This window comes from Astatotilapia calliptera, chromosome 15, assembly GCF_964374335.1.
Source record: "Astatotilapia calliptera chromosome 15, fAstCal68.1, whole genome shotgun sequence".
Taxonomy (NCBI): Eukaryota; Metazoa; Chordata; class Actinopteri; order Cichliformes; family Cichlidae; genus Astatotilapia; species Astatotilapia calliptera.
Window position 1 is genome coordinate 3,187,257 of NC_137436.1, and position 27,520 is coordinate 3,214,776.

A 27,520-nucleotide genomic window follows, 5' to 3' on the forward strand; every position below is an offset into this window, starting at 1 on the left:
ACTGGTTATTTGAGTCAGTGTAGCCTTCCTATCATCTCAAAGCATTCTCCTCTGACCTCTGGCATCAACTACGTATTTTTGCCAAGAGATCTGCTGCTCACTTTCTTTCCCATTTAACTTCACCAGGTCATCATGACTACGTCTATCTGCCTAAATGCTCTGGGTTGCTGCTATGCGATTGATTAGATATTTGCGTCAATAAGCAGTTGAATGGGTGGACTGAAGAAGTGGGGGAGTATCATTTTCACTGCTAAAACCGATTAGTGGAAAAGGTATCTGCTCATCTGTCTGTATCCTGGCCTCTGTTCATAAACATTTGACTGGTGGAGATAAAGAGGAACATGAGCTGGTGTGTAAAGGGTGGGAGAAATCTAAGAAGCAACACCTTCTCTCTTCACACAGACCCCATTTTCAGCTATGAAGAGCAGGTGACGAGAACTTTTCTTACACCTAAACCAAAGCACAGAGTAGTCTAAGGCAGTTTTATACAGAAGTGCTCAAAAAAACTGAAATCTACACTTGCAAACTGTCCAGTGTTAGTTGTGGTTGATCTGTGTGTGTTTCCTGCAGTGCAAGGAAATAAAAGGTGCTTAAAAGTAAGCTGGTGGTGCAGCGGTTAGCACTGTGGCCTCACACCCAGGTTTTGCTTGTTCTTCCTGTGTCTCTTTTCTCAGAGTACTTAGATTCACTCAAAAGATGCTATTTTTTATTTTTATAGTTGTTTTTATGTGTGGCTGTAGGAAAGTTGTCACTGTTTACTGATGACCTGCCCAGGCTGTAACCTTCCGCTCTTCCAAAAAGCAGTTTTTCATCCTTTTAACTATTAGTGTTCTGCGTGTGTGTTCCCACTGCAGGAACAGCCACTCAGAGGTACCTAACCCAGAGGAAGTACTTCGCTCTGCTTTCTTTGATGAACTTTTGACTCTTTTAAACTTACGGCCATAAAAAGTACCATTTAAAAAAAATAGAACCAAAGCAAAACCCAGATAAAGAACAGCTGAAGTCAGTTTTTCTTTTCTTCTTTATTGGGCTTCTTAGACCAGTGACAGTGAATGAGGAAATTATTGTTTTAATGTTTACTGCTCTGGGTGCAGAAGCAGATGAGAAGATGGGTGGTGACATGAGGGGGGAAAAGCAGCAGAAATGTCTTGCAACACTACCTCAGTGTTATCAGAGTAAAATGTAAAAAACAAACAAAAGAAAAAACGCTGTTTAAACCACAAAAAATATACAGCATGTGTCTGTTCAAGTCTTTCAATACGACAGTCCCACAGCATATTCAACCACCTTAAGATTTTATTACACTGCTCTCAGCAGAACAATGAGAATGTGGAGAAGAGAACACAAAGTGAAGGGAGGTGTATTCAGGAAAACCAATAAAGGTGACAGAATAAAGGAAGGAACACAAGACCCAACCTTAGATCCACTCAAAGGCTGAATGAAACTGGAACATTTCACCATCCCACAATTAGTGAGAGTGCATGTATGACAACAGAAAAAAAAATCTCTTATTTCCTGATAAATTTCCAGAAAAAAACTAATAAAAACAATGACTGGACAGTGTTTCTCATAAGCTCCTGGAACTGGGCACTGTGAGTACCTATCCTCTACATATTTGCTAATTTGTTAACCTTCCTATCACCTCCCATAACAAAACTGTCCAGACCTCACTTTATCTTTACAGTCCATTTACCTACACGCTTTCTTTCACAACCCTGCACCTCTCTATCAGAAGTTAAGTCATGAAGCAGCTCCGCTTTTCCTGTTTTGCTCCAAGATAACAAGATCCTGGTTGTTTTTATTCGCCCCAGTTGTGGCTCTGCACAAGCTCAGTTCACAGACTTATCACATTCTCATCTCATCCATGCGCCACGGTTCATAGGCATACCAGGCGGAGGGGGCAAGGGCACCTGTGACTGTCCTGGAGGCACTGGAGGTGGAGGAGGGTACCCAGTGGGTGGAAGGGCCATCCCTGGTGGAGGCACGTGGCCTGGTGGCATGCGTGGAGGCGGTGGCGGGGGGTAGTTGTTGTAGACCGGTGGTGGATAGGATGGTGGCAAGCTGGGTGGTGGGTATGTGGAGGGAGGAGGTGGTGGCCCAGGAGGAGGTGCTGAAGGTGGTGGATAGACGTGATACATTGGGGGTGCGTAGCTGGGCGGCATGGAGTAGGAGGGACCCTCAGTCTTCATCATGGACTGTAGGCTCTGGTAGCCTTCACCAGACATATAAGAGCTCGTTGTGGACATCAAGTAGTTGGAAGGTGGTGGAGGAGGAGGGCGGTGGGGCAGCGGAGGAGGCTGGTGTGGAGGTGGAGCCTGTGGGGGAGGAGGAGCTGTTTCATTTCCTGGTTCTGCTTCTGCGGGAGGAGCTGGAGTGAAAGGACAAAGTAAAGAGAAACGACTTGTTAATAAAAATCAGCTTCCCTACTGCAAAGATCTAAAATGAAGCTCTCCATTCTCAGACAGTGAGCACACGGGCAGACCAAAACTACCAGGCTTAGCCACATAGGAGGTCTCATTATGAGGCTCAAGCACTAATCAGATTGGTCTGGGATAGGTTAGGGGTATGCGTGTCTTGGGAAATAATGTCCAGACGAGATGTGGTTACGTAAGCAGACTGAAAGGACTAACGACTGTGGGCTGCTTCTAAGCTCGAGCTGCAGGCAGGGGGTCCTGGCTGCTCATTATTGGTTGCTGTGGTGGCGCACGCAAACAGAGTATTAAGAGGACGCCAGCACGTAACGATATTTTGATCCAGCTCTAAATCATTTGAACTTCCTGGACAGTGTAAAGAATGCAGATGACGTAAGCTACACAGTCACGCTTACCTGGGGGTGGCTGCGTTGTGGGTAGAGGAGGCATGGGGCTCTCCAGTCGAGGAATCTTTGATCCAACTTGTTCTGTGAATTAAATAGAAGCTTTTTAAGACAAAACAAAACTGTAACTGCGTAAGCAAATGCTTCTGTGCTCCTGGATAATCATAAAAACCTCAACCCTGCCAGGAAAATCTAACTGCCGTCTTTCATCTTTCTCTAAACTGCTCTTCGTTGACATTAATTTGTTGCTTTCTTGGAGACATTTCAGTTTAATTTCATCAGATTTTAACAGCTTTAAAATCTGCCTAATCATTAATAAACATGTTACCTGGAGCCTTTGGTTCATCTTTGGGGGACGTCTGTAACACAGAGGAAATAAAATATGAGCCCCGTGCATGAATCATGTTAAACACGAGTTGTACAGCACAGGCTGAATGTATACTTACATGTGAGCGTTTAAGCTGGCGTGACGGGCTACCACCCTGAGGGGAAGTCTTTTTTGGTGGTGGGGGAGGAGGGTTAGCGGCTGGCGGTTGTCCCTGTGGAGCTGGAGGAGCAGAGATCGGAGCAGCAGGTGCCCTCTCCTTCTCCTGCATCTGCTGAGGGATGGGTTTGTTTCCCTGAGAGTACAGGTCCAGGATCTGGTGGCAAATGTCTGGAAGGCAAAGACATGTTTTTTTTGGTAAAGACAAAAAAAAAAAAAAATACAAAGGAAGAGGCTTTAAGTGGAACGTCTTTATGCTGAGTACCTTCAAGTAGCTCCACTGGAACGTCCTGGACAAACTGCTCCCACCAGCGGCGTGTAGACTGCTTGTTGGTCCATTCCTGGATGTCGAATTTGCACAGGCGGCCAGCCAGGTACATGACAGCGACCGCGATGATCTCCGGCTCCCACTGCAGAGACAGCATGGTGCACAGGCTGCAAACAACACGAGAGGTGGTTTGAGTTTTTGCCCGTTGAAGCACCAGGTTATTGTGACATCACCATATAACTTTGCATTCCTTACAAATGAAAACTAACCAGGCTGTAAAACCTGACGCACAAAATCCTCACCTGTCGTTGACAAAGGTCCAAGCCATTTGCAGCACCTTGCACACTTTATTCTTCTCCCCTGTAACGTGAAACAGGTCAGAGTTTGCCCACAGGACCATCATTTCTCACGCTCTGTGGAGCTGGGGCCCGTTCTTCGTACCTCGCTAAGTAGGTTAGCCGGATTAGATTGTTGACGATTTCGCGTGATCCTGGATCAGTCGGTTCCCCGAAGCTCATCCGGGACTTGCTGTCATAGCAACAGAGCCGTAAGCGTAAACCTGCTCGGGAGCAGGTTTACTTTATGTAAACAGGATTAGATCGCGGCCACGCAGGTATGTCCGCTTCATTTATACGAAAGCAACAGCGATATTTTTCCACTGTTTCACCATAAATAAATATTATCAATGTAACTAAAGATAATGCAGCACTTGATCCTTTTATTGATGTCACACAGATACATACAGGTCATTTCCTAAAAAAGGGAAATGAACTATTAACATTCTATTACATGTATGTGATTATTACAGATGTAATTCATATTTCAGAGTAGTAATTGTAAATTACTTCGTGTAATCAAGATGAGAGACCACGGCTATAAAAGCGAAGGTGGATTTGGGAAGCCTGTCGCAGCCATGTCCTGTCCGTATACGCGACCAACCCATTGCGGAAGGTGCAAGATTGATAAGGAGAGTCCTCAGAATTCAGCGTATATTGCGGGATAGACAGGATCCTTTAGCTCAGCGCGACAGTGTGCTCATAGAGAGATATCGATATTCCCGTGAGGGTATTATTTACTTAACCAACTTGTTGACGAGGGGGTGCAGGACCACCACCTGTCTTTTTTTCCTCTGCCCCTTTCTTGGTTGCTGTTATGAACAAACTAACAGAGTATTACAGGCCAGTATTACCTTGCCAAGAGACGCAAAGCAATCTAAGAGATAAATATTACCATTCTGTAGAATACTCCTGTATTCCACTTTTACTTGTTCCCATGTTCTTGTGGGTCCTGTTGTGGCTCTAATGTGAAAGGGGATATAATATAACATATTATAATATAATATAATGCCATATGATATTGGACAATATAGTGTCATATGATAGATCTACCCTACCGCCTACTGGTGTTGGCCAGAGGGGCCGATGGCGCGATATGGCAGCCTGGCTACAACCGTAGCTGCCTCCACCAGTGTGTGAATGTGGGAGTGAATGAATAGTGGTATCGTAAAGCGCTTTGGGTGCCTTGGAAAGCGCTATATAAATCCAATCCATTATTATTATTATTATTATTAAATTACCTACGAGTTTGATTTGTCAGCAACTTTCTGCCAGCCCTCTCTCCTTGCTTTTGCAGCCTTTGCAGTGTTCTCTTGCGTTTTAATTAAACTCTGAAACTCCTGAAATCCCTCACTCAAGAGTTCTTGCTCTGCTGCCGGAAAATACCGAGCACGCCCCTTCGACATTTTCGCCGACCAATCAGCGGGTTGCCGATCAATGTTTCTACTATCGATGCGTAGCCCCTTTTACGACACCCAGTGATGTCACATTCCTGCGTCCAGCTGTAGTAATCGTCAACAGCAGGTGTGTTCGGGGAACCGGATTAGCGAGCTCACGGTTAGCGCGATGATTTGATCTTGGATGTGTCATTTGATCTTGGATGTAGTAAGCGACGTACGAAGAACGGGCCCCTGATGTCATACTTATCCTATCTCACCTTTGAGCTGCTTGACATAGCGCAGCAGGAACATGTAGGGGTGCTCCACCTGCAGGTCAAACTTGATCGTCTGGAGCAAAATTCTCTCTAACACCATCACCTCTTCCTGTTAAAACAAGCAGGCTAATTAAAAGCTTACTGCTGTGTCAGAGTATCGTTCTTCCAAAAAACACCCTGCTCGTAAATGTGGAGGCAGTCTCTAAAAACGCTGTAGGTGCTGGAAATCCTGCACATGTTAAAAACATGAAAGCTCACAACTAGATTGCATGTGTGGTCGTTTTCTCTGGATGTTGCCATTTGTTGTGGCAATGAATGACAAAAAATTCTCCTTTTAAAAAATGTAACAATAATATTGTCTTTTGGAAAAATCCTAATTTTAGTGGCTTAACAAGACAAGTTCCCATTACCTTTACTTCCAATTAGTAACGATAAGCCAGATGAGAGTCGAATAGCTAAACTTTTCATTTAAAAACACTTAAGTAAGAAAGAAGCTGATGTACAATTCTGACTTAATGACAGTAGTTAAGCTACTAAAAACTGGTGAGAAAAGCCAGGACACTGATGGTGGCTTATAACTAAAAGGCTGATATCCAAATACCAATGAGGTATTTGGTATGACTGCAAATGATTGGCAGTAAAAGCCCTCTATAAGTTAAAGCTATTGGACTAAAGGCTTCAGCTCAACTGAGTAAAGCACTCAGGCTCATGTTTTGGGAGAAACTGGCTAATTCTAGCATGATGCTAAATAAGCTAAAGAGCGACTGGGAAAGCAAACAAGCCGTCTGTAAGATGCTTGTGCCGCTTCATGTGAGTGCTGTAAATGTGTCTAACAAAGTGACAAGTTATAAGCCAGGTCCAGATGTCACAGATCTATCAGCTCTATCAAAAGTACTCAAGGTTAAGTGAAACAGAGGCTACTTCAAGTTAATAGATATTTTAGCTCGCCAACTGGTAAGAGGAAAAAGAAAATCTTGAATGTTGAGAGGGAGTTTTTAATAGCAAAGACGTGAAGCGGCATAATGACATAATCATATTCCACTGCATTTACAGCTTGTTCTTGTTTGGTTTTGACCCCGTGAGAGCTGCCGGTTTGATTACTGTCTCTGTGAGTCAGGGCACATAAAGCTGTGTTGAGTGACGCTCTGATGACCTCGCTGATGTGTTTAAAGAATGAGTCATGGCTCACTGTGGTATTACACACCTAATGTACCAGCTTAAAACTAAAGAAATGTAAGCGTGTTTGAGCAAAGCTTTGTATGCAAGTGAACACAGACAGTTATTCTAATAAAAGCGAGGAATAAAAGTTTGTTTGTAATGCAAGCCTGCTTCGCTTACAGGCAGCAATGGTAAATAAAAGCCCTGATCACTAAAAAAATAAGTAAGGAACTTTTTAGGTTATTGGAAACTTCAGTTTTACCAGGACCTCATTTATTCTGCCTGTATCAGTGAGCGCTGTTACACACCACCTGTTTTTAAACAGGTATTCACACCCATTCTGCTTCTGCAATCACAAGTGAAAAACCTCTCAAAACAAAGGTCAATACAAGGAACTGCACCTTGGGATCATCTCCAAACTGGGCAAACTGCACATCATTCAGGAGGCTGCGGGCAGTTTTAATGATATCTTTGCACTTCTTTGGGGTTTCCTCTACTTTACCAGCCAAGAAAAGACAACAAGCTCCCGTCACCTGTCGAGACACATATCACACCATTACTTCACCATTACAAACATCAGGTCTGCTTCCAGGAGTGAAACAAACAGAGACCATTATCAGATTGACTTACATATCTGGGAAACTGCTTGAAGGAGTGAAACATGTAGAAGCGGTGGAAATATATGATGCCCGTTGCCAGTGTGTCATAGTGTCTGAATGCAGGTCAAGGACTCACAAAGACTATTAACGGTTTGCAAAATATCAGCTTTAACATGTGACTCTTTAAATTAAAAAAAAAATTCTTTTAATAATGCTTCCACAAACATCATTATATATAAGTATTAGGGGTGCAACGATACACAAAATTCACGGTTCGGTTCGGTTCGATACTTTGGTGTCACGGTTCGATATTTTTTCGATACAAAAAAATGTTCATGCCTTTTTAATTTGTCATTTATTAAAATTATAAATATATATTTTAACTCAAAAGTACAGTTTTTAAATTTAACCCTAACCCTTGTGCGTGTTTTTTATTTTGACAGCGAATGCGCACCAGATCTGAATGAGGGTGGGGGAGATCCATTTTGCAAGGAGAGTTTAACTTCTGTCTCGCTAGCTTGCCCTGCGCTCTTCCTTCTGACGATGCTGTCTGTGTTGAGCGCTCAGTGAATCTGTGTTCGACTACTCCGCCTAGGCTGCACTGTCGAGCCTAGGCGGAGTAGTCGAACACAGATTCACTGAGCGCTCAACACAGACAGCATCGTCAGAAGGAAAGTTGATAAAATAAATTAAAAATTTTGTATTGTTCGATACATATGCGTACCGAACCGAAAGCACTGTATCGAACGGTTCAATATCGATACGAATATCGTTGCACCCCTAATAAGTATATATCAGACAGACCCTGTAAAAATGTTCACATTCACATCAAAGTAGGTTCTGTGAGAAAGGACAAGACAGCCATAAAAGGCGTTTTCAGATGTATTGCTTTTTAAAAGTCTCTTTATCTTTAACTATAAAACTGAAGCATGTGGCACTGATTAATCTTGTGACCCTTTCTCTTGTAGCTGTAGCAATGAATCTATCATCTAAATCAAGGATACAAGCCAAGTCGGGTCCCCACGTCGAATATGAAGCGAGCCCCTTCTCTGCGATAACGGGCCTCTGTGCCAGGGTCCAGACCCTCAGACTGAGAGGGCGTGTGGGCTAAATCCTTCTTGTCCCAGTACCAGCATGGTTTTATATGGTCCAAGATTGCCTGGCCCGTCATTGACGAGTTTTCCTTGGATTCCTTCATTGATTGAGGAGAGGCGGTGGATGGACCCGCTGTGCTGGACTGCTGAGATAAAAATAAAAAGGATCATCACTAAGGGCAGCAAAGCATTAAATAGCATAGCTCACACGAGTAGATATTTACGTTCAGGCAAAGAGTACCACAAATCCTGTCTCTTTCTTAAAAAGGATCTGTCTATAACCTGGCCACCAGTGTATTCTGTGAGGGCCATAGCGCAGTTTTATACACACTCAGGCTTATAAAAAGTGTAATTAGCTTGTAGTCCACGGTGTGAGACGCTAAAGAGCAGTAAACATTTCTGAGCTACACTGAGCTCCAAGTCCAGGCTCGTTGTAAACAAATCGATGATTAAAATGGATTCAGATAGCAACATAATATATTTCTATAGTTTTCACGGATCTGTGAATGTCGGCTCCCAGTGTGCATACAGCAGAATCAACAGTCGAGTTTACACACAGCGAATAATGCTTTGCAAAGAACCCGCTACTGCTGGCACTGTTAGCTGTGATGGTAACTTAGCTTCGTAAAACTAAAAAAGCCGCTAGAGGCGGAGATTAGGGTAACACGAGCCACACACTCGAAGCGGCTTAAACGCACCGACAGGCTAACATCTATGAAACACTCAAGCTGAGGGCAACCAACGCCGTCACATCAACAGGGCCACTCTGCACCAGCCTCGGCTAGCTAAACCTCGGCTAGCAAACTTGCTCCACTCGGTGTAACGCCGAAGCTTCCGACATGTCACAAGTAGTTCAGAATTCAGCCTCTTCACCTCCCCGCCGCTTCCAACGAGACACAACTCTTACCTTTAACATGTAGACGTCCGAATAAATCGCCTGAATCAGGCAGTTGTAGCAATAATCCACAGTTGATCACAATAAGTTGGCTAACAAGTGAACAACAGACCCCATTGTAACAAGGGCACCACCATTTTGCGGTACGTCAGACCGTTGGATGACGTCATCACGCAGGCACTGAGGTACACGTGCTCTCGGGTCACATTTTTCTTTCCATTTCCACTGCTAAATTAATTTCATTCGTGTTTTGAGTCTATCTAGCGCTGCTGGAAACAGCCCGCCTTTCCTGAAAACATTTTAAATTCTTATATTCTTGATAATAATCTAAAGGATGATATTCCCAATAATATCCACTAGAGGGAGACACAGAATCTCTCTTGGACTTTGGCGGTCAGCATTGACCAAATAGTTTACATGTGCAAATTACAAACAAGCAAGCAAATATTATTTACATTGTGCTAAATAGTCACCGGTTATTTTCACACCTGGTGAGTCCTGCAGCAGGTAACACCCAAACATAGAAATATGCTCCTCATAAGAAATATCACTCGATGTAGCAGTAGCAGGATGTTTAAGGAACCCAACCAAACAAGTATGAGTTGTGACCAGTATAAATGCGAATCTGCAGGTAAGTTAAAAATTAAATTAAAAAGAAAAAATGACAAGGTAAAACACGTATAATACATAAACTGAAGCAGATTTTCCTTTGATACCTATAGATCTTTATACATCTGTATGTGTTACAAACATACTTCTGATGCACAACTGGATCTAAGAGTAGATGAGTTTTGCCGGTGTTTGCCTGATAGTGCACATACTAAAGAACACTGAGCCAAAATCTACTCTGTCTGACTCCCTAAAATAAACATCACTGGTTTATTTTACTGATTAAACACAAGAAAATCCCTCATTCTTTTACCTCAGTGCCGGCGTTATCTTCTATATTACTCGTGAGTTATTTATATCTAATCAAACAATACGTACACGTTTAAAATTAACTTAAATATTGGTTTTGAGCTGTATGCACAGAATGACGATGATATTAATTAATACGCAAAACAATATATGCACATGAGATTCAAACTGCAAATAATTATCATGTATTATCTGTCGCTATGGCTTCTGAGTTCAAACATGAAGGTTGTGAAACAGGACAGATTAGGAAAGTTTACCACCTCATCCTGCTGCAAAGGAGAAGGCGAGAAAAGGGACTGATTAGGACAAAAAAAAGATGTGTTTATTGGTAATGGAAACTTGCTATCATATTAACCAAAAAGGAATTTTAAGCAGGAAAATGAAAATATTAGAAAAGTAATTTTCCTTTAGGCTCCTGTTGTTGACACGTGAAAGGTGCAGCATCATCTGTGCTTGTTTAAATGTCACTGCATAAGAGCGGGGCTTGCAAGTAACATCTTGTGCCCTCTGCATCCCCCTCCCGCCCAGTCTCACTTCTGAGAAAAGCCAGCATTGAATCATTTACTCCGTCCAAATTAAAATTTGGAATCTGCATGCATTATATATTCACCCCTGCTCGGACAAATCCTCTTAACTGTGGGAGAAATTGTCAGGATGTGTCCTGTAGAAAAGTAAGAGCCTTGTCTAGTTGTATTGCCTGTAGCAAGGGAGCATCTCAATCTGTCACTCAAATCCACACACACACACACACACCAGCCACCGTAAATCAGCTTATGAATAATATATACTTATACTTTCTTTATTAATATTAAACATTGCATAATGAAGCGCCGACTATAAGCAAATCCCAGAGCAATATTCATATTACCCCAGCTCTCCTGGAGTGGACCTTTCATTGTTTATGTCAGCTCTGTCACGCTGTGGTTAAACGCGTTGAAGCGACTGCCTCCAAAGGTCTGCACGCTTAACCCTAAAAACTGTATAAAGTCCAGTTTCCGTCATGTACATTAGTCTATTTTAGGACTATATTAATGTCTTTGTTGTATTCTTTGGAGAGTAAATAAATGGGAGGGACATGAAAAATGGAAGACGTAAGGGATGCAATGATGGAGGTGACCCAGAGTCAAAGCCGGGGGAGTCGCGTGTCCACACAAATGCAAAAGCTTCTAATTTTTAAAAAAAAACTTTGTTATCGGGCTCATTATTTTAATGCTTAACTGTAAGTTACAAACAAGGCAGATCTTTCTAAAGTCAGTAGATTGCATGTCAGCACCGTGGCCCCTTGTAAGTTGGACAAAACTTTCACATCTTGCTTGGATGTTGCCCCGTGGTGTGTTCAGGTACCTCCTCTTGAGCGACCGCACTTAGCATGAGAGATGCATGTCTCCTTAGAGGCAACATTTGGACTTAAAACCTTTCCTGTGTCCACAAGTGGGGTATTTGTGGTATGTTGGCCCCATGCAGCCCAGCTTTAAACTGCCTTTGCCCAGAGCCTGCAGTTACAAGCTATAATGGAGACATTGATGTATTATTGAGAAACCCATGGGTAAGGATCAAGGAGCTGCTCGCAGCCGGCAGGGATGGCAAGAGAGAGAGCGAGAGAGAGAGAGAGCGTGTGTGAACTCAGGATAATGTTTTCCTTCAGCATTCAATATGTCCGCGACTGCTGTTGCTCTCTTGGCCCGACGCGGAGTCGAAGACACTCCGTGTAATATCACATATCGAATTTATGCGCTCCAGTCAAAGCAATATGCTCGACAACATGCTTGGCCTATCTGTGAAAGATAGCTGTTGTGCCGTAGTGTTTCCATGTGGCGTCTGCTGAGGTTACGTCTACTTGAGCCAGAGCTGAGATGACATTTCATTTATATAAATAATTACTGTCCTGAAAGTCCCCTAGGCCTGCCCCGAAGCAATCAAACTTCTAATGCTCTTAAAATTGCCCACCATGTTTTATTAATGGCGGGCTGTAAAATGTATTGCTATGGCTGCACACTTCTCTGCTGATCTACGAGGAAACAGTGTCAACTTTAAACGGCCGTGTGAGGCTATTATTTTTATTCGACAATGTATTTCAAGCAAATTACGGCACGGCACCACTTTGGACTGTATGGTGTGGTGGCATTAGAGCTGTACTAACCTGTATCTCAATGCAGACCCGTACGTGTGCAATTACCTTCCCTTAGTGCTATTAATTGCCTCTCAGTGAACCCGATCTGCTTTTCCAAGGACTCTCTCTCAGACGCTGAACTGTATAAATGGCAAATTAAGGAGGCTTCATTCTAAAAATAGGGATGGAGTTTAGTAATGCTGCATTAAGGTATCACCGCCTAAACAGGTTCTCCAGACTGTGCCAACAGAGGGTACTGTTGCCTCACAACATATTTAAATGATCCCCAACAACAAAGCTACAGCATGGGTTTTCCACCCTCTGACTCAAATGTGAGTAAATACTACATGTATGGTGCCATGTGTCCTGTGCATTGCTTCACCGTTTACACAGCCGACAAACGCACAGCAACACAAAGGATTAATTGTCTAAATTAAAGGTGACCCTTCATCCAAGTTTGACTTGGACCTGATCGAGGTGTTTGCTGTTCTTGTTTTAAGATCATTTCCATCTGGCGTGCCTGTGAGGCTTCTGTAAGCAAGGATGATGAGGTGGTGGTTCTAAATAGGTAAAAGGTGAAATGACCAGATTGATTTACTTCATACTATTTGTGATAGAATTACCAAAAAGAAAAAAGAAAGTCAAGGTGAATTTTGGCTGCTAACTCGACACTGCTTCCAATAGCCAGACATGAGCGTGTCTGTGAAGTAGCCACTGCTGAGTGATGTTTGCGTCTGAAGCTGGTGGTGGAGCTCTGGGGAGCCACTGCTGGTTGCCCCCCGCAAATTGTCTCTGTGTTGTTTGCCGTTCACACCTCTGTAGTGGCTGATGTCTTGGACGCACTTAAACTTGAATGAGGCAACACCAACCACACACACAAACACCCACACACACATGCGGGTCGCCCCAAACAGGGCATGTTTCGTCGTGTGAGCTGCAAAGACGGCTCAATAGGAGACACTGGAGCTTGTTGGAAGGAGGGGAGGGAGGTGTCTCTTGTCCGTCTGCCCGCCTGCGCTCTCTCTCTCTCTCTCTCTCTCTGTCGCTTTCTCTCCCTCTCTCAATCAACGCGGCTACTGCCACGAGAGCCAAGAGTTGCCGTTTCTGCGCACCGATGCCAAAACGCGCGAGGGGAGTCAGTGCCAAAGGGTCATTGTAGCGCGCCACTGCTGAGATGGAAGGACTGTAGGGAATCCTAAACTAAAGAGCCACCATTTGAACCCAGATGATATAATTATATCATTAAAATTAAAGAAAAGGAGAGGAGTTAAATAGGTGACAACATCCATCACTGGTGGAGTGCTCCGTAGGCTACTTAATCTGTCACCGCGGTCGCTGCAGAAGCGGACAGTCCAGGATTTTTTTTCCTTTCCTTGTCCTATTTGGTTAATCTGCAAAAGCTCACTTTACCGGCGCACTCATTAAGTCATCGGTTGTCTGCAGACGCTTCCTTGCTAAAACTACACTTTTTTGGCGTCCTTAATCCAAGTGTTGCTTCCTCCGAGGCGCAGCAGGACACCGTGGACTGAGCGGTCCTTCATCCTTATCGCGCTGCTGTCCGACTGGTGATCTTTCCAAAAGAAAAAAAAAAAGAAACAAAAAAAGACGATTTCCAGCTAAAGACTGTGAAAAGCAGCAGGGGAATACAAAAGGGAGCGGGAAGTCGGGGACCTGTGATCCAGAGAGGACCGACACCACGGTCCAAGCCGACTCCAAGTGCCGTTCACCGGGCGATGCCAGAGTAGATGCCGGGGCAATGTCCCGCCGCAAGCAGGTGAACCCGCAGCACTTATCGTTGACGCACAGGGAGACAATACAAGGTGAGGTTAAAATCTTTACACGCTTATCACTTCCTTTATCGTAACATTTACTGCTTTGCAATTTTGTCAATATTATTATTTAGCCCGATTCGGACTTTCGGGCCAATATAAATAAATAAAGAACTAAACGTGATTAATAACGCACTTTTCTTTTTAGTAAAACACGAAGACAGCACGTTGTTTTCAGTGATTGCAAAAAATGCGCCGAACAAGAAAAAATAAATAGATCATGTGATATCACTAATGCACAAACAATAAAAAATAGTAGGTATACCGTGCAGCTGCTTATTTAAAACTAAACTTTTAGACTCGATGCTAGTGACTGCATGGTTTCTAAACTATTTTATCATTTGTATCAGTGTAAGTGAGACCGTTTTTACATGCGCCTTTTTCGGCTTCAGTGGATTTTACTACAAGGGACGATCCTGTGACAGCTACAACTGGGGTGTCTGCTTGATTGTGTGTGTGAGTAGCACTCACACACACACACACACACACACACACACACACACACACACACACACACACACACACACACACACACACACACACACGTGCACTGAGGTTGTACTCTAACAATTCATATTCAATTTTACGTTTTCTCTTCTCCCGGGATGTGTCACATTTGCGCGTGGATACTTTGTTAAACATTTCCACAGAGGGTGAGTTTGCACGATTAAAGTTATTTTTCTTTCTTAAAAAATAGCCTCTTTCTCTTTCTCTCTCACTTTTTGTCACACACTCTAACATTTTGGCACAAAGCATCAAACTTAAAATGATTTTTTTGCGACACACCGGCCCACAAGAAGAATATTTAAGAATGGAGCAGGGCACGAAAATAAACACACACACACACGGGGAAGATCACTATTTTTTTATTTGTACTATATTTGCTAATCTTATTATTACGTGGGCCACATTTTAGGATCCGTAGGGTCACAACTTCTTTTCACGAGTGCGGCAAAAAAAAAAAAAACTGCGCAGGATTTTTCCTTTTTCTTTCTTTCTTTCTTTTTTTTTTAGGGAGGCGAGCATATGATTAAAAAGTCTTATAATCCAATTTCAAATCAATTATATCAATCTAACCTTCATCTCCCAGCGCTCTGCTGTGCCTAAATCCAATTTCATAGAGGCCTAATCTGGGTAATTCATTGCAGAAGTTCATGATGTAATCTTTGGCCAATCTGTTTTGCGTTGAAAACGGTTAGGTGCATTCCGTCCCACCCGACACATTTAACATTTAGACTCATCACTATTCACTTTGGCACTCTCTCATTGACTTTCCCCTCTGAAGTTTTTTTTCTTTTTGTTTTTGTTGTTGCTGAAATTGTTTCGCCAATTTCAGACACAGAGAGCGATCTGAGAGACACATCCAGATATAAGCGGTTGGTTTTTTGTTAAATTAATGGAATTATTTTTATTTGTGATAACGTGCAGCACCACGTTAAGCTGATGCTTGGCTATGGTGCAGCTATTGATGTGAAGGCTGATTCTCTCTGTTGTCGCTCTGGCTGTCTGATAATTAATTCAGGTGGAGATGATTTCAGCCCCAGTCGTACATTTTTTCGACTGAACCGAAAAACAAACAAACAAAAATTTGCAAAACTTTGTTTGCACCTCAGGCACTGCTTTTGTGTGTTTAACACTTAATCTGGATAAAGTGTGTCTAACAATTGCAGCTTTTTTTCACCCTCTTTTTTACATAACATCCCTCTGTTATTAGTCAACTCATACAAATTAAGGCTAAAATAATATTTGCTTCTGCTTCTGCACCTGCTGAATGTCATTAGGCTGATAATTAGCTGTCACAGATCAGCTTTCATTTTCTTAATTTCTCTGTCCAAGCTCTCAAGCTGCGCTGAAATGTCCCCAGGATTCATTTGCTCTTGCCTGAAGCTTTAAATGACTGGATTTAGAAATCTTTTTAATCATCTCTGGCTTGGTCTTTAAAAACAAAAAAACAAAACTTGCAAGTGTCACAAAACAACTTAATATCTCTAAATGCTGACAAATGTTTTGGTGCTTAGCCTAATAACACAGGGGTGGTCGAGTACAGGGTGGAGGAAAGGAGGGGAAATGTGTGGAGAGAGGGCCTGGCTCTCATCTTCTTTCAGTGTCACCTACTTAAAAAAAACATACTCCAGCAGTGGCAAAGACCTGAGAGGCTCAGGTTCAAGAGGGAGGACTTGGACCTGTGTCCACAACTCAGGCTGGAGGACAAAGAGGGGCAGTGGGAGGAAAGCCAACTTGTTATTTGATTAAGTCAACACATGTACGGAGATACTGCCAAAGAAAAAGAAAGAAAGACGAGAAGAAAGAAGTACATTTCTGAAAAAAGAAAGTTTGATTTTAATATCACTTTGCAGCTCGACGGTTTCACATTTTCTGTATCAACTGTCGAGACCAGTCTCGGCGTATCTCTTTATAAAAGGAATGATATTTAGCTTCTGCAGGGCACCAGCATTCATCAAAACACACGTCATGGCTCACTGTAACAGAACACAGCCTTGTGCCAGCTGCAGGACTACAGGTCATGCACTACTTATGAACAGAACCTGAATATCTGCATATTTCTGGACAGGCTTAGCAGAAGCCTGTGTACTTGCCAGGCCAGACATCTAAAGGGGTGAACAAGCGACTGTAACTGCAGTCGAGGCACTCAGTGCGCAAGTATGCAGCAAGGAAGGAACACGCTGACTCTATGTAGATCTGCCTATACTGTGCAACTGCAGAAAGAACCACGCTCAGAATACATCAGCACGTATCTGTTTATGCTCTCACTGTGACAAATGCAGCAGGCCGATTCAGTCGGCGCAGTTTATAGTTCATTCTCGGTTTCCTTACAGGGAAATCATCCCTATAGGCTTTTTCAGGCTCGGTGATTCAGCTTCGGAGTCACATCCGTGACAAAGAGAGACCTGTCACACAAATATCCTTATGAATTAGTCAAATTAATGTGGAACGACTGGCGTTTAGCATCCCAGGTTTGCTCCCCCCCCCTTTCTTCAGAGAGTGGTGCATTTGCAATCTCGAATCAGATTTATTACTGTGAATTCTTCTCTGGATTCAGCCGTGGAAACGCCTCGTGATAACTGTTTACCCTCCGAATTGGCATGCTACTTGTGAAACAGTTAATGTTTTCTTCTTTATGCACACCATATGGCTGTCAAATGATGGGGAGAAACCCACCGTACGCAGTCTTACGCCACAGTAAATATGCACACACATTGTGGTAACCGGATGATAATCTCACAGGGGAGATGACTGTTGAGCGATTTATGATTCACTGCGAGGCAGTGCTGCAGTTTGTTCGCCGATTTTCCTTCTATATTTCAATATTATCGAACACGTTTAATCCGTTTTGCAATGCTTATAAAGCGGCTTTTTTAAATTATTATTATTATGATATCTCTAAAATTGTTTGTCAAATTTGATTTATATCACCAAATGTCATGCCTCAGAGGTTGCAAGTCATTTATAGCGATTTAGTGACAAGTCACAGTCAGCTGCAGTTGTATTTTGCTCACTTTCAGGCCTGATAATCTAAGATTTATGATAAGAAATAGGGCTGCTACAGATTAAATGGTGATATGATAATGAAACACACAGGCCTGGCCTTTCACAACGCACACTGTTGCAGCTCTCCTTGGCAATCGCTGCTGAGAAAAAAGGGGAGAGGCTAAGCGAGGCCGCTTGTCGTTTGAATTTTTGATTGCAACCATCTGCGTCGTTGCTGGTGTCATTTATTTTCAACGACAGCGTGAATCTTTCCCAACTTTCCCCTTTGGGGGTTTCTGTGTGTGTGCATGTGTTCTCAGCTCAGCAAAATGGAAAGGGGGAAAACAAAGAGAGGGAGACAGGTCTGAACCCATACGCTATGGCCGACTGTCATACGAGTGCCCATGGCCTTCCTCTGCCTTTCAACTGCCGAACAGAGCGCGCAGCTGGTATTAAAGTGTTGTGTAAGACCAGCGGAAAATAGTTTCGTGGTTTTCTGTTCTGACACTGCTTCTTCGGGGCATTTCGTCAAATTCAAATAAAAAAAAGAAAAAAGAAAATTGTGTCTTATCCAAAAAAAATTGACTCCCCCCCTCCTCTCCTCCTTTTATTCCGTTGGGAAGAGTAGAGCTTGTTTTGCCGTGCTGTCAAATTTCCTTGCTTTTGCCCTCACCTCGGGCACAGTGAAACTGCGAGAGAGTCGTCATGTATAAGAACATATAAGAACAAACACAATAGTTGAGGATTAGAAGGACTTATAGGTGCAATTAATGTCTGAGGACATGACTGGAGGCCAGAGTCCTCCTATATGCACTCTGGCAGGTTTCACCCACCTAGCTGGTTTTACCCAGCCGCTAACTTTTTACCAGTTTAATCACCGCTCGAGCATAGCCAAACTACACGGGATCAATTTCAGCATTTGCACTTAAAAGTATCTAAAAAATCCCAAAAATATTTTTTTATTAAGTGTTTTCTGGCCTTTGAACAGCTTTTTTTGACCTTCTACAAAGATGGAAATTTTGGTGAAAGAGGCCCATTGTCTTGAGCTCCCATCTGGTACATATTGTGCAGTGGCTGTGTGCAGCAGCAGCAGCAGCAGTAGTAATAGTGGAGTGAATGACTGACTCTCTCCTCATCAAACTGATAGGGGGTGCTCTAAGGCTGCCTCAGTTAACTCACACTTGATAAGGCAGAGTAGCAGGACTGTCACAGGGTGAATATAACTCCAAGTTTATATGTGTGTGTATGTGAGAAACAGAAGAAGAAGAAGAGACAGAAATAAAGTATGTGTGCTATCATGTCAGACAGCCCGGTTTCATTGCCATCATCACGCCTTCCCCAACGATGGCATGTTTGACAGCGTGTCAGCTATGCTCCTTTACCTATCAAGCTTGTTCCTCTCACATAGGAGTTTATACTGAGGAATTAGACACTGTCTGTCACCGTGATCGGCTACATTAGTCTGTTATTCTTTCACGTTTCCATTTTGCCGTGCTTGTGTCCAAGATTTTTTTATTTTTTTATTTTTGTACCACCCTCCCGCCCCGCAAGCATTCCACGTTTGGTTCCTTCTTGCACACATGTTTTTCTCACACAGGTGAGCCTCGGGACAGATGAGTGCGCGGGTTTCAGAGAGGGGTGCGGTTTTCAGAAGATGTCCGACTGATATTCCAGATATTCACAGTCACGGTGCCAACTCCTGCTAATTTACTGCTTTCAGCCTCGGGCCGTGTTACTCAACCGTAGGCTAACAAACAGGCCTTTTCACTATTTGTCTCTGTCTCTCACAGGGAGAGAGAGTCGAGTTCAAATGCCCAGGTGTCTGTCAGCTCGCTGACTTGTAGTTGTCTTTTTTTTTCTTTTCATTTTCGCATTTCTCACACGAGGATCCGTGCCTCATGCCACCTGTCTTCTTTCTTTTCTCTTTTGTTTTTTTTTTCCCCAAAGTAAAAAAAAATAAATAAAAAAAATAACGTTAGCAGAAAGATCTCCTGCACCGTCCTACTTGTATGCATTGCACATACATGCAGAGTTACATTGCCTGCGCGAGCGAATCATGGTCACAAGCTGTGAACTGTAGGTAAATATGCGGCTGTGTTCCTTCTTTGCCGCCAAAAGATTATGAGATGGAAATTATTTGGCGGGCATCCAGGAAGCCATCGCCATTTAGAGAAAAGATATTTGGCATCGGATCATCACTCCAGGGTGGAATGAGAGGACTGGAAAGTGTGTATGAGTGTATACGTGGGCGGATGGGTGATTTGGTAAAGGGGGTGGTGGTGGGGGGGATCATAGTTACAAAGAAATATTTGAAAATGATAAATAATAATAATAATAATAATGATAATTTGGGGAAAAAAGGGATGCGTTAGTATTCATCCCCAATCCTGCCCGAGTTTAAGCATTATGACAGCGACGCAATGCTTCCCTGACAGAGTGAGATGGCTGATAAGAAGGTTTAGGATCTTTGGTCTGATAAATACAGCAGAACAAAAAAAAGAAAAAAGAAGAAGAGAGCGAGAGCACACACCCTCTTTGTCTAATCTTTGCAATTATTAGGGTGTCAGGAAAAGAGAAAAGGAGGCAAAGAAGAAGGGGTGTAGGGGGAGGGGTGTGGGGGCGTGGGTAGGGGGGGAGATACGGGCGCTAGAAGTGGAGACGCAGCAGACAGGCAAGTGCTGCTATGCTTCTCTCCCAGGCATCAACACCTCTCCCTGGGTACCCGCTCACTCAGACACGCCTTCAGTCTCTGGAGCTTCAGGTTTCCTCGGGGCTCTTTAGAAGAGGACACATTTCCATACTGGTGCATGAGGGTAGATTTTTAAAATGTAAAAAAAAATGGAGGTTGTCCATGAGGGATTTACGTTAAGCTGAGGGACAGAGTCTGCGCCATCGGGGAGGAACAGAGGGAAGAATGTGTAAATGTTATTAATGACCGTGTCAGATCTGTAAAGAATGAGATTTACTCTCCTAACAGGACCCCGGGTTTGGCTTTATAGATTTTCTGTCTGTGGAGAATACACTGTTCAAACTCACCTGATCCATTCATGTACACACACGCACTTAGACATGGCCCTTTTTTTTCTCTTCTCTCTCCTTTTAATTTTTCTTCTCGCTGTCTTATTCTAGGATGCACACAAACACGAACACACACGCACGCGCGCACACACAGGGTGGTGGATGTGGCCTACGTTACTCTACACTTTGTTCTGCACAAGCTGGGGCTCCCGTGGTGTAGGGAGCCGTCTAGCTATGACAGCTTAGTGCAGCAAAAGGCCCTCACCGGAAACCAAGCCTGCACTGTGAGATGAATAGCTTCCTGGCCACACACACAATCACACAGGCTGATATGCACACAGACACACATACACGTGGAGTTTATGTGTTGGGTGCAGCCCACGCAGATCTCTCACGGATAAGCAGTGCAGGTGTTTGCCTAGGCGAAGCAACTTAACAGCGGCGTTGTTTCATGCCATGAAAGTGACACACAGTTGTGACTGTAATGATCATCTTGTGTGGTAGGAAGAGATGGCTTTCATCAGGTAATGGTTTCAGGGATAACTAAACTCGTTGGGTGTTTTTTCCCTTTACCTCTCTATATTTGGCTCTAACTATCTTACTCCTATCTTTCTTAAAATAACATCACTGACTGACATCTTTTACCTTCCCCTTCTTATTTCGGCAGCAGAGGCCAATCATGACTCAGGGGCAGGATCTCCATCTCCTGAGCTGTCCACCCCGAGCCCTCGGAGGAGAGCATCTGGAGAGCATGACCTCTTGACCTGCGGCCAGTGCCAGACTAACTTCCCTCTGGGTGATATCCTGGTTTTCATCGAGCACAAGCGCCGTCTGTGCCGGGGGCCCATTGGCGGACTGGGGTCCTTCTCCAAACCTGGGGCAGCTGGCGGGGTTATGGGCCTTCCCATCTCTCCGAGGGCCAGGTCACTGGAGCTGGGAAGAGGGGCTGTTCCGGTGGAAGTGGGCGTCCAGGTGACCCCAGGAGGGGAGGAGGATCAGGCGAGGAGGCTGACCCCAGCCAAAGGGATCTGCCCGAAACAAGAGAGAGGAGGTAAAGAGATTGTAGCGCACCAGTACACATCGAGCCCATAAACACAGAGGTCGGGAAAGAGCTCTCTTGTCACACAAGAGGCGCACTTAAATAAATGAGCATTCACATCCACATATAGAGTTTTATATCTGTGACTTCAGAGGACTTGCTGTCGACTTGCTTTCATTTTACTACACTTACCCAAACCTTAACCTGCTGTGTTGAAAATATCATGTTTTTTGTCCCTGTCAGTAAGACACTTGGCCTATCATGGCAGAGCAAACGGATTTAGGTCCCCACAACATGAGTAATACCTGGATCGGGCACACGGGCACACACACGTCTCTCACCTGTCCGAGACAGATAGCTCTCTTTAAAGAATCCCAGCTGTTTGTTATTTTGACAGTGGCCTTCAGGAGGGATTAATGTAGCCTGAGATGATTTTATTAGAGTGAGTGAGAGCTGCACTGTGTGTCTATTCTGCTCCATTTTAAGTAAAACATCACACACACACCAGAACACACACAAACATACACGGGCACGGGCACACACACACACACACACACACACACACACACACACACACACACACACACACACACACACACGCACAAACACACACACACACACACACGCACACACACACACACACACACACACACACACACGCACACACTTGCAGGCCTCAAGGACTTCTTCAGCTGAAACCAATTGTGAAAGAAGGTGATAGAGGAGCCGCCCCCAGAATGTGTGTGTCTATTTGTGTGTGCCTGTATTTTTTCCTTCTTCTTCTTCTTCTTTTTTTGAGTGCACCTCACGTGTCTGAACGTTTGTATAGAAATCCTGCAGCATATGAAGAGGTTAAGAAAGCTGATTAAAATTCATCTGTGTGCGTGGTGAGGAGAAGGGGATTAATAAAGCAGCAAGGCCGTTCATCTGGCTATGAGGGGAAGGGAAAGGCGGAGGGGTGGGGGGCAAGGCCTGGAGAGTGCCAGCGCCGGAGGGAAACCAATTCAAAGTTATCAGGAGAGAGACAGTCACCATCACACCCGAGAGCTGGGAAGGGTATCCAGGATTACACAGACTCCAGTAGAGTCAGAAAGGGCTGGTTAGAAGAGGGAAGATGGCTTCACTGTGAAAGTTACCGAGTAGAATTACATGCGAGATTATGCAGTTAATGCAGGAGCCGGTCAGCACAATGTTATATTGTTACGTCCTCGTGTAACAAGTGCTGTGACACACTAATTTATAATATATTTACACACATGTACAGTAGAAGCGACTGTGAACTGTGAAGTATTTGATCCCAAACTTGATGAGATTCAGTCACCACAGTTACAAACCAGGCAGGTGGTCAAAATACAGAGAGGCACTATTATGACCCTGAGTAAACCTCACTAAGTTTGTAACATTATTTTTTATTTTTTTTAAAGATTGTAGCGACCGAGCTGATATGTGAAACAGTATCTTACCCAATAACCTCACTATGACACTTTAGAGCTCCACTGGCTGCTGTCATTTGACAACCACACCATATTTACAGCGACTCTAACCTAAATTGGGTGAAAGACAAAACACAACTCCTATGAGAGAGAAGAACTGCAAAGACATGCATGCACGGTTAGTGAAACCATCAATGATGCACCACTATCACAGTAAAACAGGATGCTGCATCACATACAGACACCACAACGGCCAAATCAATGTCATTATGAGAGCAACGAGTACAGGGCTCACAACAATCAGTAACTTTTACAGACGCAGCAAAAAGGCAAAGACGCCAGGCGCAGAATAGCACACTCGGCCGTAGCAGCTGCACTGCCTAACTGCACACACACACACAGGCACACACGCACACACACACACACACACACACGCAGAGTCAAAGGCACAGACAGGCCACTTGATCTGAACATCATACACGCCAGCAGCACCGATCTAATGTAAGCAATGACAATAACTCAAGCACAGCCAGTAACAGGCTGCTGTGTGCTTCTTTATTTCAGCACTGTGGACAGCGCGGGGTCATTTAAGCACAACCCGCCTTGCTTGCACCTAAAATACAATTTCTTATACGAAAAAAAGCAGTCGAACTTTACAAAGGCGTCTGCGATGATTCTCAGTGGAGGAGACATGAAGTCCATGCCATCTTATTTTTCTGAACAAACATACATGATCCCTGTTGTCTAAAGTAGGCTGCCACCTGTTTAGGCCTCTGTGTGTGCTGGATAAGTGTGTAAATCTTTGCTGAAAAGCACAACAGCTATAGTACGATGTGTTTTTGTGCAAAGACATGAAGATAGCTTTCAGATATCGTTCGTCATATGTCAGTGGAGTTGAAGAAGCTGTGAGGTCCTGGGCTAAATGGAGACAAAGCAGGCTTGCACCAGTGTTCAGGCTCTTAATGTTTACCACGTCGATTAAATTAGAGCTTCCTTTTGTCCAGAAACATGAATATATCGGTATTTTTCCTCTTTTCTGCCTGCATGGTTTACCTTCTCTCAGTCTCACCATGGCTAAGCGTCTCTCAGCAGTTCCATTAACTTCCACGTTTACTTGTTAGACCCACTGATATGTGCCCATTTTTCAGTACTGCCCTTTTCTGCAAGTGTCCCACCCTCCTTTCTATGTCCTTCTACTAAGCATGCTGTGCTATCTCTTTTACTAGTGTGCATTAAAAATATCTTTTGATAAAGGAAAAACAAATTCAGATTCTTCAGAACAACATCAAAGGATTGAAATGTAAAGTTTGACGTAACGCTACGTGGTTGGCAAACGTTACCTTTTCCTTTCATTCAAAAAGAGAACTGCTAGCAGGCAGCCCCTAAACCTCCTCCGCCTTTGTTTGTGAAGACTTGAAATCTGATTAATGTGATATTTAAATACAGTTTAAAATTTCTAAACCTTTCATATATTCTAAGCCTTACCTTATATACCGCCCACTTATGGATCGTAAAGGAACTTCAGACAGTAAAGGGAAACGAAGAATTTGTTACATACTGAAATAAATAAAATAAGTGAATAAAAAATAGATAAACTTTACTAATTAAAGATTCTTAATGTAAAGATTTTTTTTTGTTAATAACGTGTGGAGTAACAGATACAAATTACAAAACAGCATTTGTCCTTATCAATTAAACACACTCCTTCCTGTTTAGTGAAACAATGTTGCATAAAGTTGCATCCAGCTGAATAAACTTACACTTTGAGTAAATTATTAAAATTTATATTTTGATGTATTTTCATATGTGCAATATTTTGCTATAAACTTTCAAAAACATTTGTTCTTGATTTAAAAATATACAGTCGTGACCAGCGTTGCACTGTGAATACATTTATATATCAAATATATTAGAAGAAAAAAAAATTAGCAATGATACTTTTCATATTTTTTAAATATACTTTCAAAATACCCATCATTCAATGTGTCAGGCGTTACAGAGTTAAAGACTATTACAGGTTGCAGCTGCATGTACCACTATCACACAGATTGGTTAATATCTACTGACCACAAACCTGCGACAGCTTGTTTTTGATGTACCTGCTAATTTTAGTGTACAACGATGTTGTTTCCCTTTACTAAGACTTTACCCAGTAGTGGATAAAAAATCAATTACAAAATAACCAACCAGCACTGATAATAGCAAAAGCTTTTTTAACTGTCTAGTTTGTTCCCATTAGACTGAGTGTGAAGCATTGAGTAGCAACACGAGTGCAAAAATAGTGTTTTGAAAGCAAAAAAAAAACAAAGATGCTATACATTTTACAGAGGTGCTGAGTGAATGTTTAAAGGAGGGGGGTGAGTCAACCTGTTACAGCAGCAGTCAGTTAGTCATTCACACAGACAGTCTTATCACTAAGAGAACAGAACATGAAAGCACTCGAAGCCCCAAATGAAAGAAAGGAGGATGGCTTTGTTCAACACATTATACTGCCACTCAAGGCAGTCTCAAGTTTCAACCAAATTGGATTACATTATTAGGTCTAATTACGTCCAGTGTGTTAGCAGCTCTCACATTTGTACACGCACACACTGTAAGGAAACATCGCATTGGCTTACACGTGGTATCGAGGAAGTTTGGGGTGCGCAACCAGATGCACGCAAATATTTGCAGCACAGGAGTCGACACAAAACACACAGGTAAATTAGAGTGTGTATCTGACTTGCGGGAAGATGAAATAAGCTTTAATGTAAGCATGCTGATAATGCATGAAATGCCTGGGCCGTCCCTGCATATCTAACATTATTAACCCTCTGCCTTCCTCCCCCCGGTCCTGGATTTATTTTTTTTTACTCCTCACCTGGCTGTGTTTTATAACATCCTGTCTGGCCTCTTTGTCTGTCAGCTTCCTTGCTTAAACTGCAATCATGCTGCAAGGCTAGCAGATTCAACCCCAAAAGCTGCACGCAGACACACACAAACACACGCGTGCACACACACATGCACGCAAGCAAATGCATACTCGACGGCGTAGATGAAAAATGGCCCTTCTGTGCCCTGTTTGTATTTTTTCCAGAGTTTCTCTTGCTGATGCATGCACTATGTGTGCATGTGTGTGTCAGAGCTTTGTCAGACTATGTTAATATGCGTGCGTGTGTGCCTGGGATGAATTTGTATATGTGTATGTGTGGGTGAAGAATGATGCGTGTCATCCAGAAAGCGAGAGGTTGTCGCAAGGGGAGTGTTAGTGTACTAAGACGACCCTGGCCCCGCTTTGAACTCCTCCTAGGACTGCTGTTGGGCCCCCTTGGAGCACTTTAAGACATCCAGCACAGACGGGTGAAGTCGCATCATGACAGCCTCTTTCTTTTTCTATCTCATTCTCTACCGCGCGCGCAAACACGTTGCGAGGAGCTCAAAGTAAATATTTCATGAGGTGATGTGAACGACAGTGACATCCTCAAACGTCTTTCTGTGTTTCTCTCTTCGGCCCACCTCTGATCCCCCTGCTTTCGCTTTAGTGGGCATGTCACTACACTGAGATAAAGATTTTGCGCTGCTTTTTTTTTCTCCTTCTTTTTTCTTCTTCTTCACAAACTCAATACGATACCGATACTTCTTTTCTTAACTGAGCCAAAGTAGCGCTGGATTCATGATCAAAGAATTCAAATGAGGCACCCGCCACTCTAGAACCGTCACACCTACATTTTCTGCAGGTGCAAAAACACGCAGAGGCATTTTAACGTAAAACACGTCTTTTTTAGTCCTAATGAAACGGGGATTTTTTTTTACGTTTTCTATTTTTTTTACCTGAAATGAGTCATTATGGTTTCTAGATAAAGGCCTGTGGAGTAACCTACAAAAGCAACACTGACCTTTGCTATCAAAGAGGTCAAAACTGCCACAAAATAACGGTGACATTCCTGTTTCCACACCTCTACATTAGATTTGAAGGTGTCCCTCTCCTCTCTCCTCTTCTTTCCTCTCTCTGTTTCTCCCTCCCCACCCTGATTTTTTTCTTCTTTTTTTTTGCCCCACCACCCAATGTTCCTTTAATCACCTGGCTTGCTCTCATTTCCATATTAAATAGGCTTTAATCATGAAAAGCAATCAGGCTTTTGCATATTCATACCTTCCCCTGTTCGCCGGCTTCCCTGTCTCGCTCCAGTGCCAAGCAGCCAGTAATCAGTAGGCAGGCGGCGTAATGCCATAGCCCCGGCCCATCGCATGAAAACACACACACTGCGTGAGTTAGAAATAACTTCACATGCTACTTATGTATTATCTCTACTCCAAAAGAGAGAGAGAGGGAAAGCAGGAGAGAGAGAGAGAGAGAGAGAGGGGTAAGAGATAAAAAAAGAAAGATGGCGAGACTGATCCCT

The 27,520-nt window shown here is 43.3% G+C and overlaps 2 protein-coding genes across 5 annotated transcripts in view; one reads left to right on the top strand and one right to left on the bottom strand.

Annotated features, from left to right (window-relative positions):
* Positions 1–1,003: 1,003 nt before the first annotated feature.
* Positions 1,004–9,467, bottom strand: ccnk (cyclin K). 2 transcript variants are annotated; one of them, XM_026143129.2, is made up of 11 exons: positions 9,315–9,467; positions 8,318–8,553; positions 7,345–7,426; positions 7,116–7,247; positions 5,560–5,665; positions 3,870–3,927; positions 3,565–3,734; positions 3,262–3,470; positions 3,144–3,174; positions 2,828–2,899; positions 1,004–2,368 (listed from the first exon to the last, which is right to left on the bottom strand). In XM_026143129.2, the coding sequence occupies exons 1-11, from the start codon at positions 9,321–9,323 to the stop codon at positions 1,854–1,856; spliced, it is 1,620 nt and encodes a 539-aa protein (XP_025998914.1). In that variant the 5' UTR covers positions 9,324–9,467; the 3' UTR covers positions 1,004–1,853. The 2 variants fall into 2 exon arrangements, with proteins under 2 accessions (XP_025998914.1, XP_025998915.1); XM_026143130.2 differs by having other exon boundaries at positions 8,318–8,550; positions 9,315–9,453.
* A 3,738-nt stretch (positions 9,468–13,205) lies between these two features.
* The window catches only part of bcl11bb (BCL11 transcription factor B b), a 37,177-nt gene continuing 22,862 nt past the window's right edge, over positions 13,206–27,520 (top strand). For 2 of the 3 annotated variants that reach the window (XM_026194446.2, XM_026194448.2), the window contains exons 1-2: positions 13,206–14,150; positions 21,334–21,717. In XM_026194446.2, coding sequence (XP_026050231.1) covers positions 14,087–14,150; positions 21,334–21,717 — 448 coding nt within the window. In that variant the 5' untranslated portion in view covers positions 13,206–14,086. The remainder of the gene's footprint in view (positions 14,151–21,333; positions 21,718–27,520) is intronic. The other variant, XM_026194447.2, reaches the window with a different exon arrangement.

Excerpts from the sequence above, each read along its gene's own strand:
- ccnk (XM_026143129.2), bottom strand. Across the intron at positions 7,248-7,344 it reads TCAAGCAGTTTCCCAGATAT|GTGACGGGAGCTTGTTGTCT; the intron begins GTAAGTCAATCT and ends GTGTCTCGACAG. Across the intron at positions 2,369-2,827 it reads CACAACGCAGCCACCCCCAG|CTCCTCCCGCAGAAGCAGAA; the intron begins GTAAGCGTGACT and ends CTTTCACTCCAG.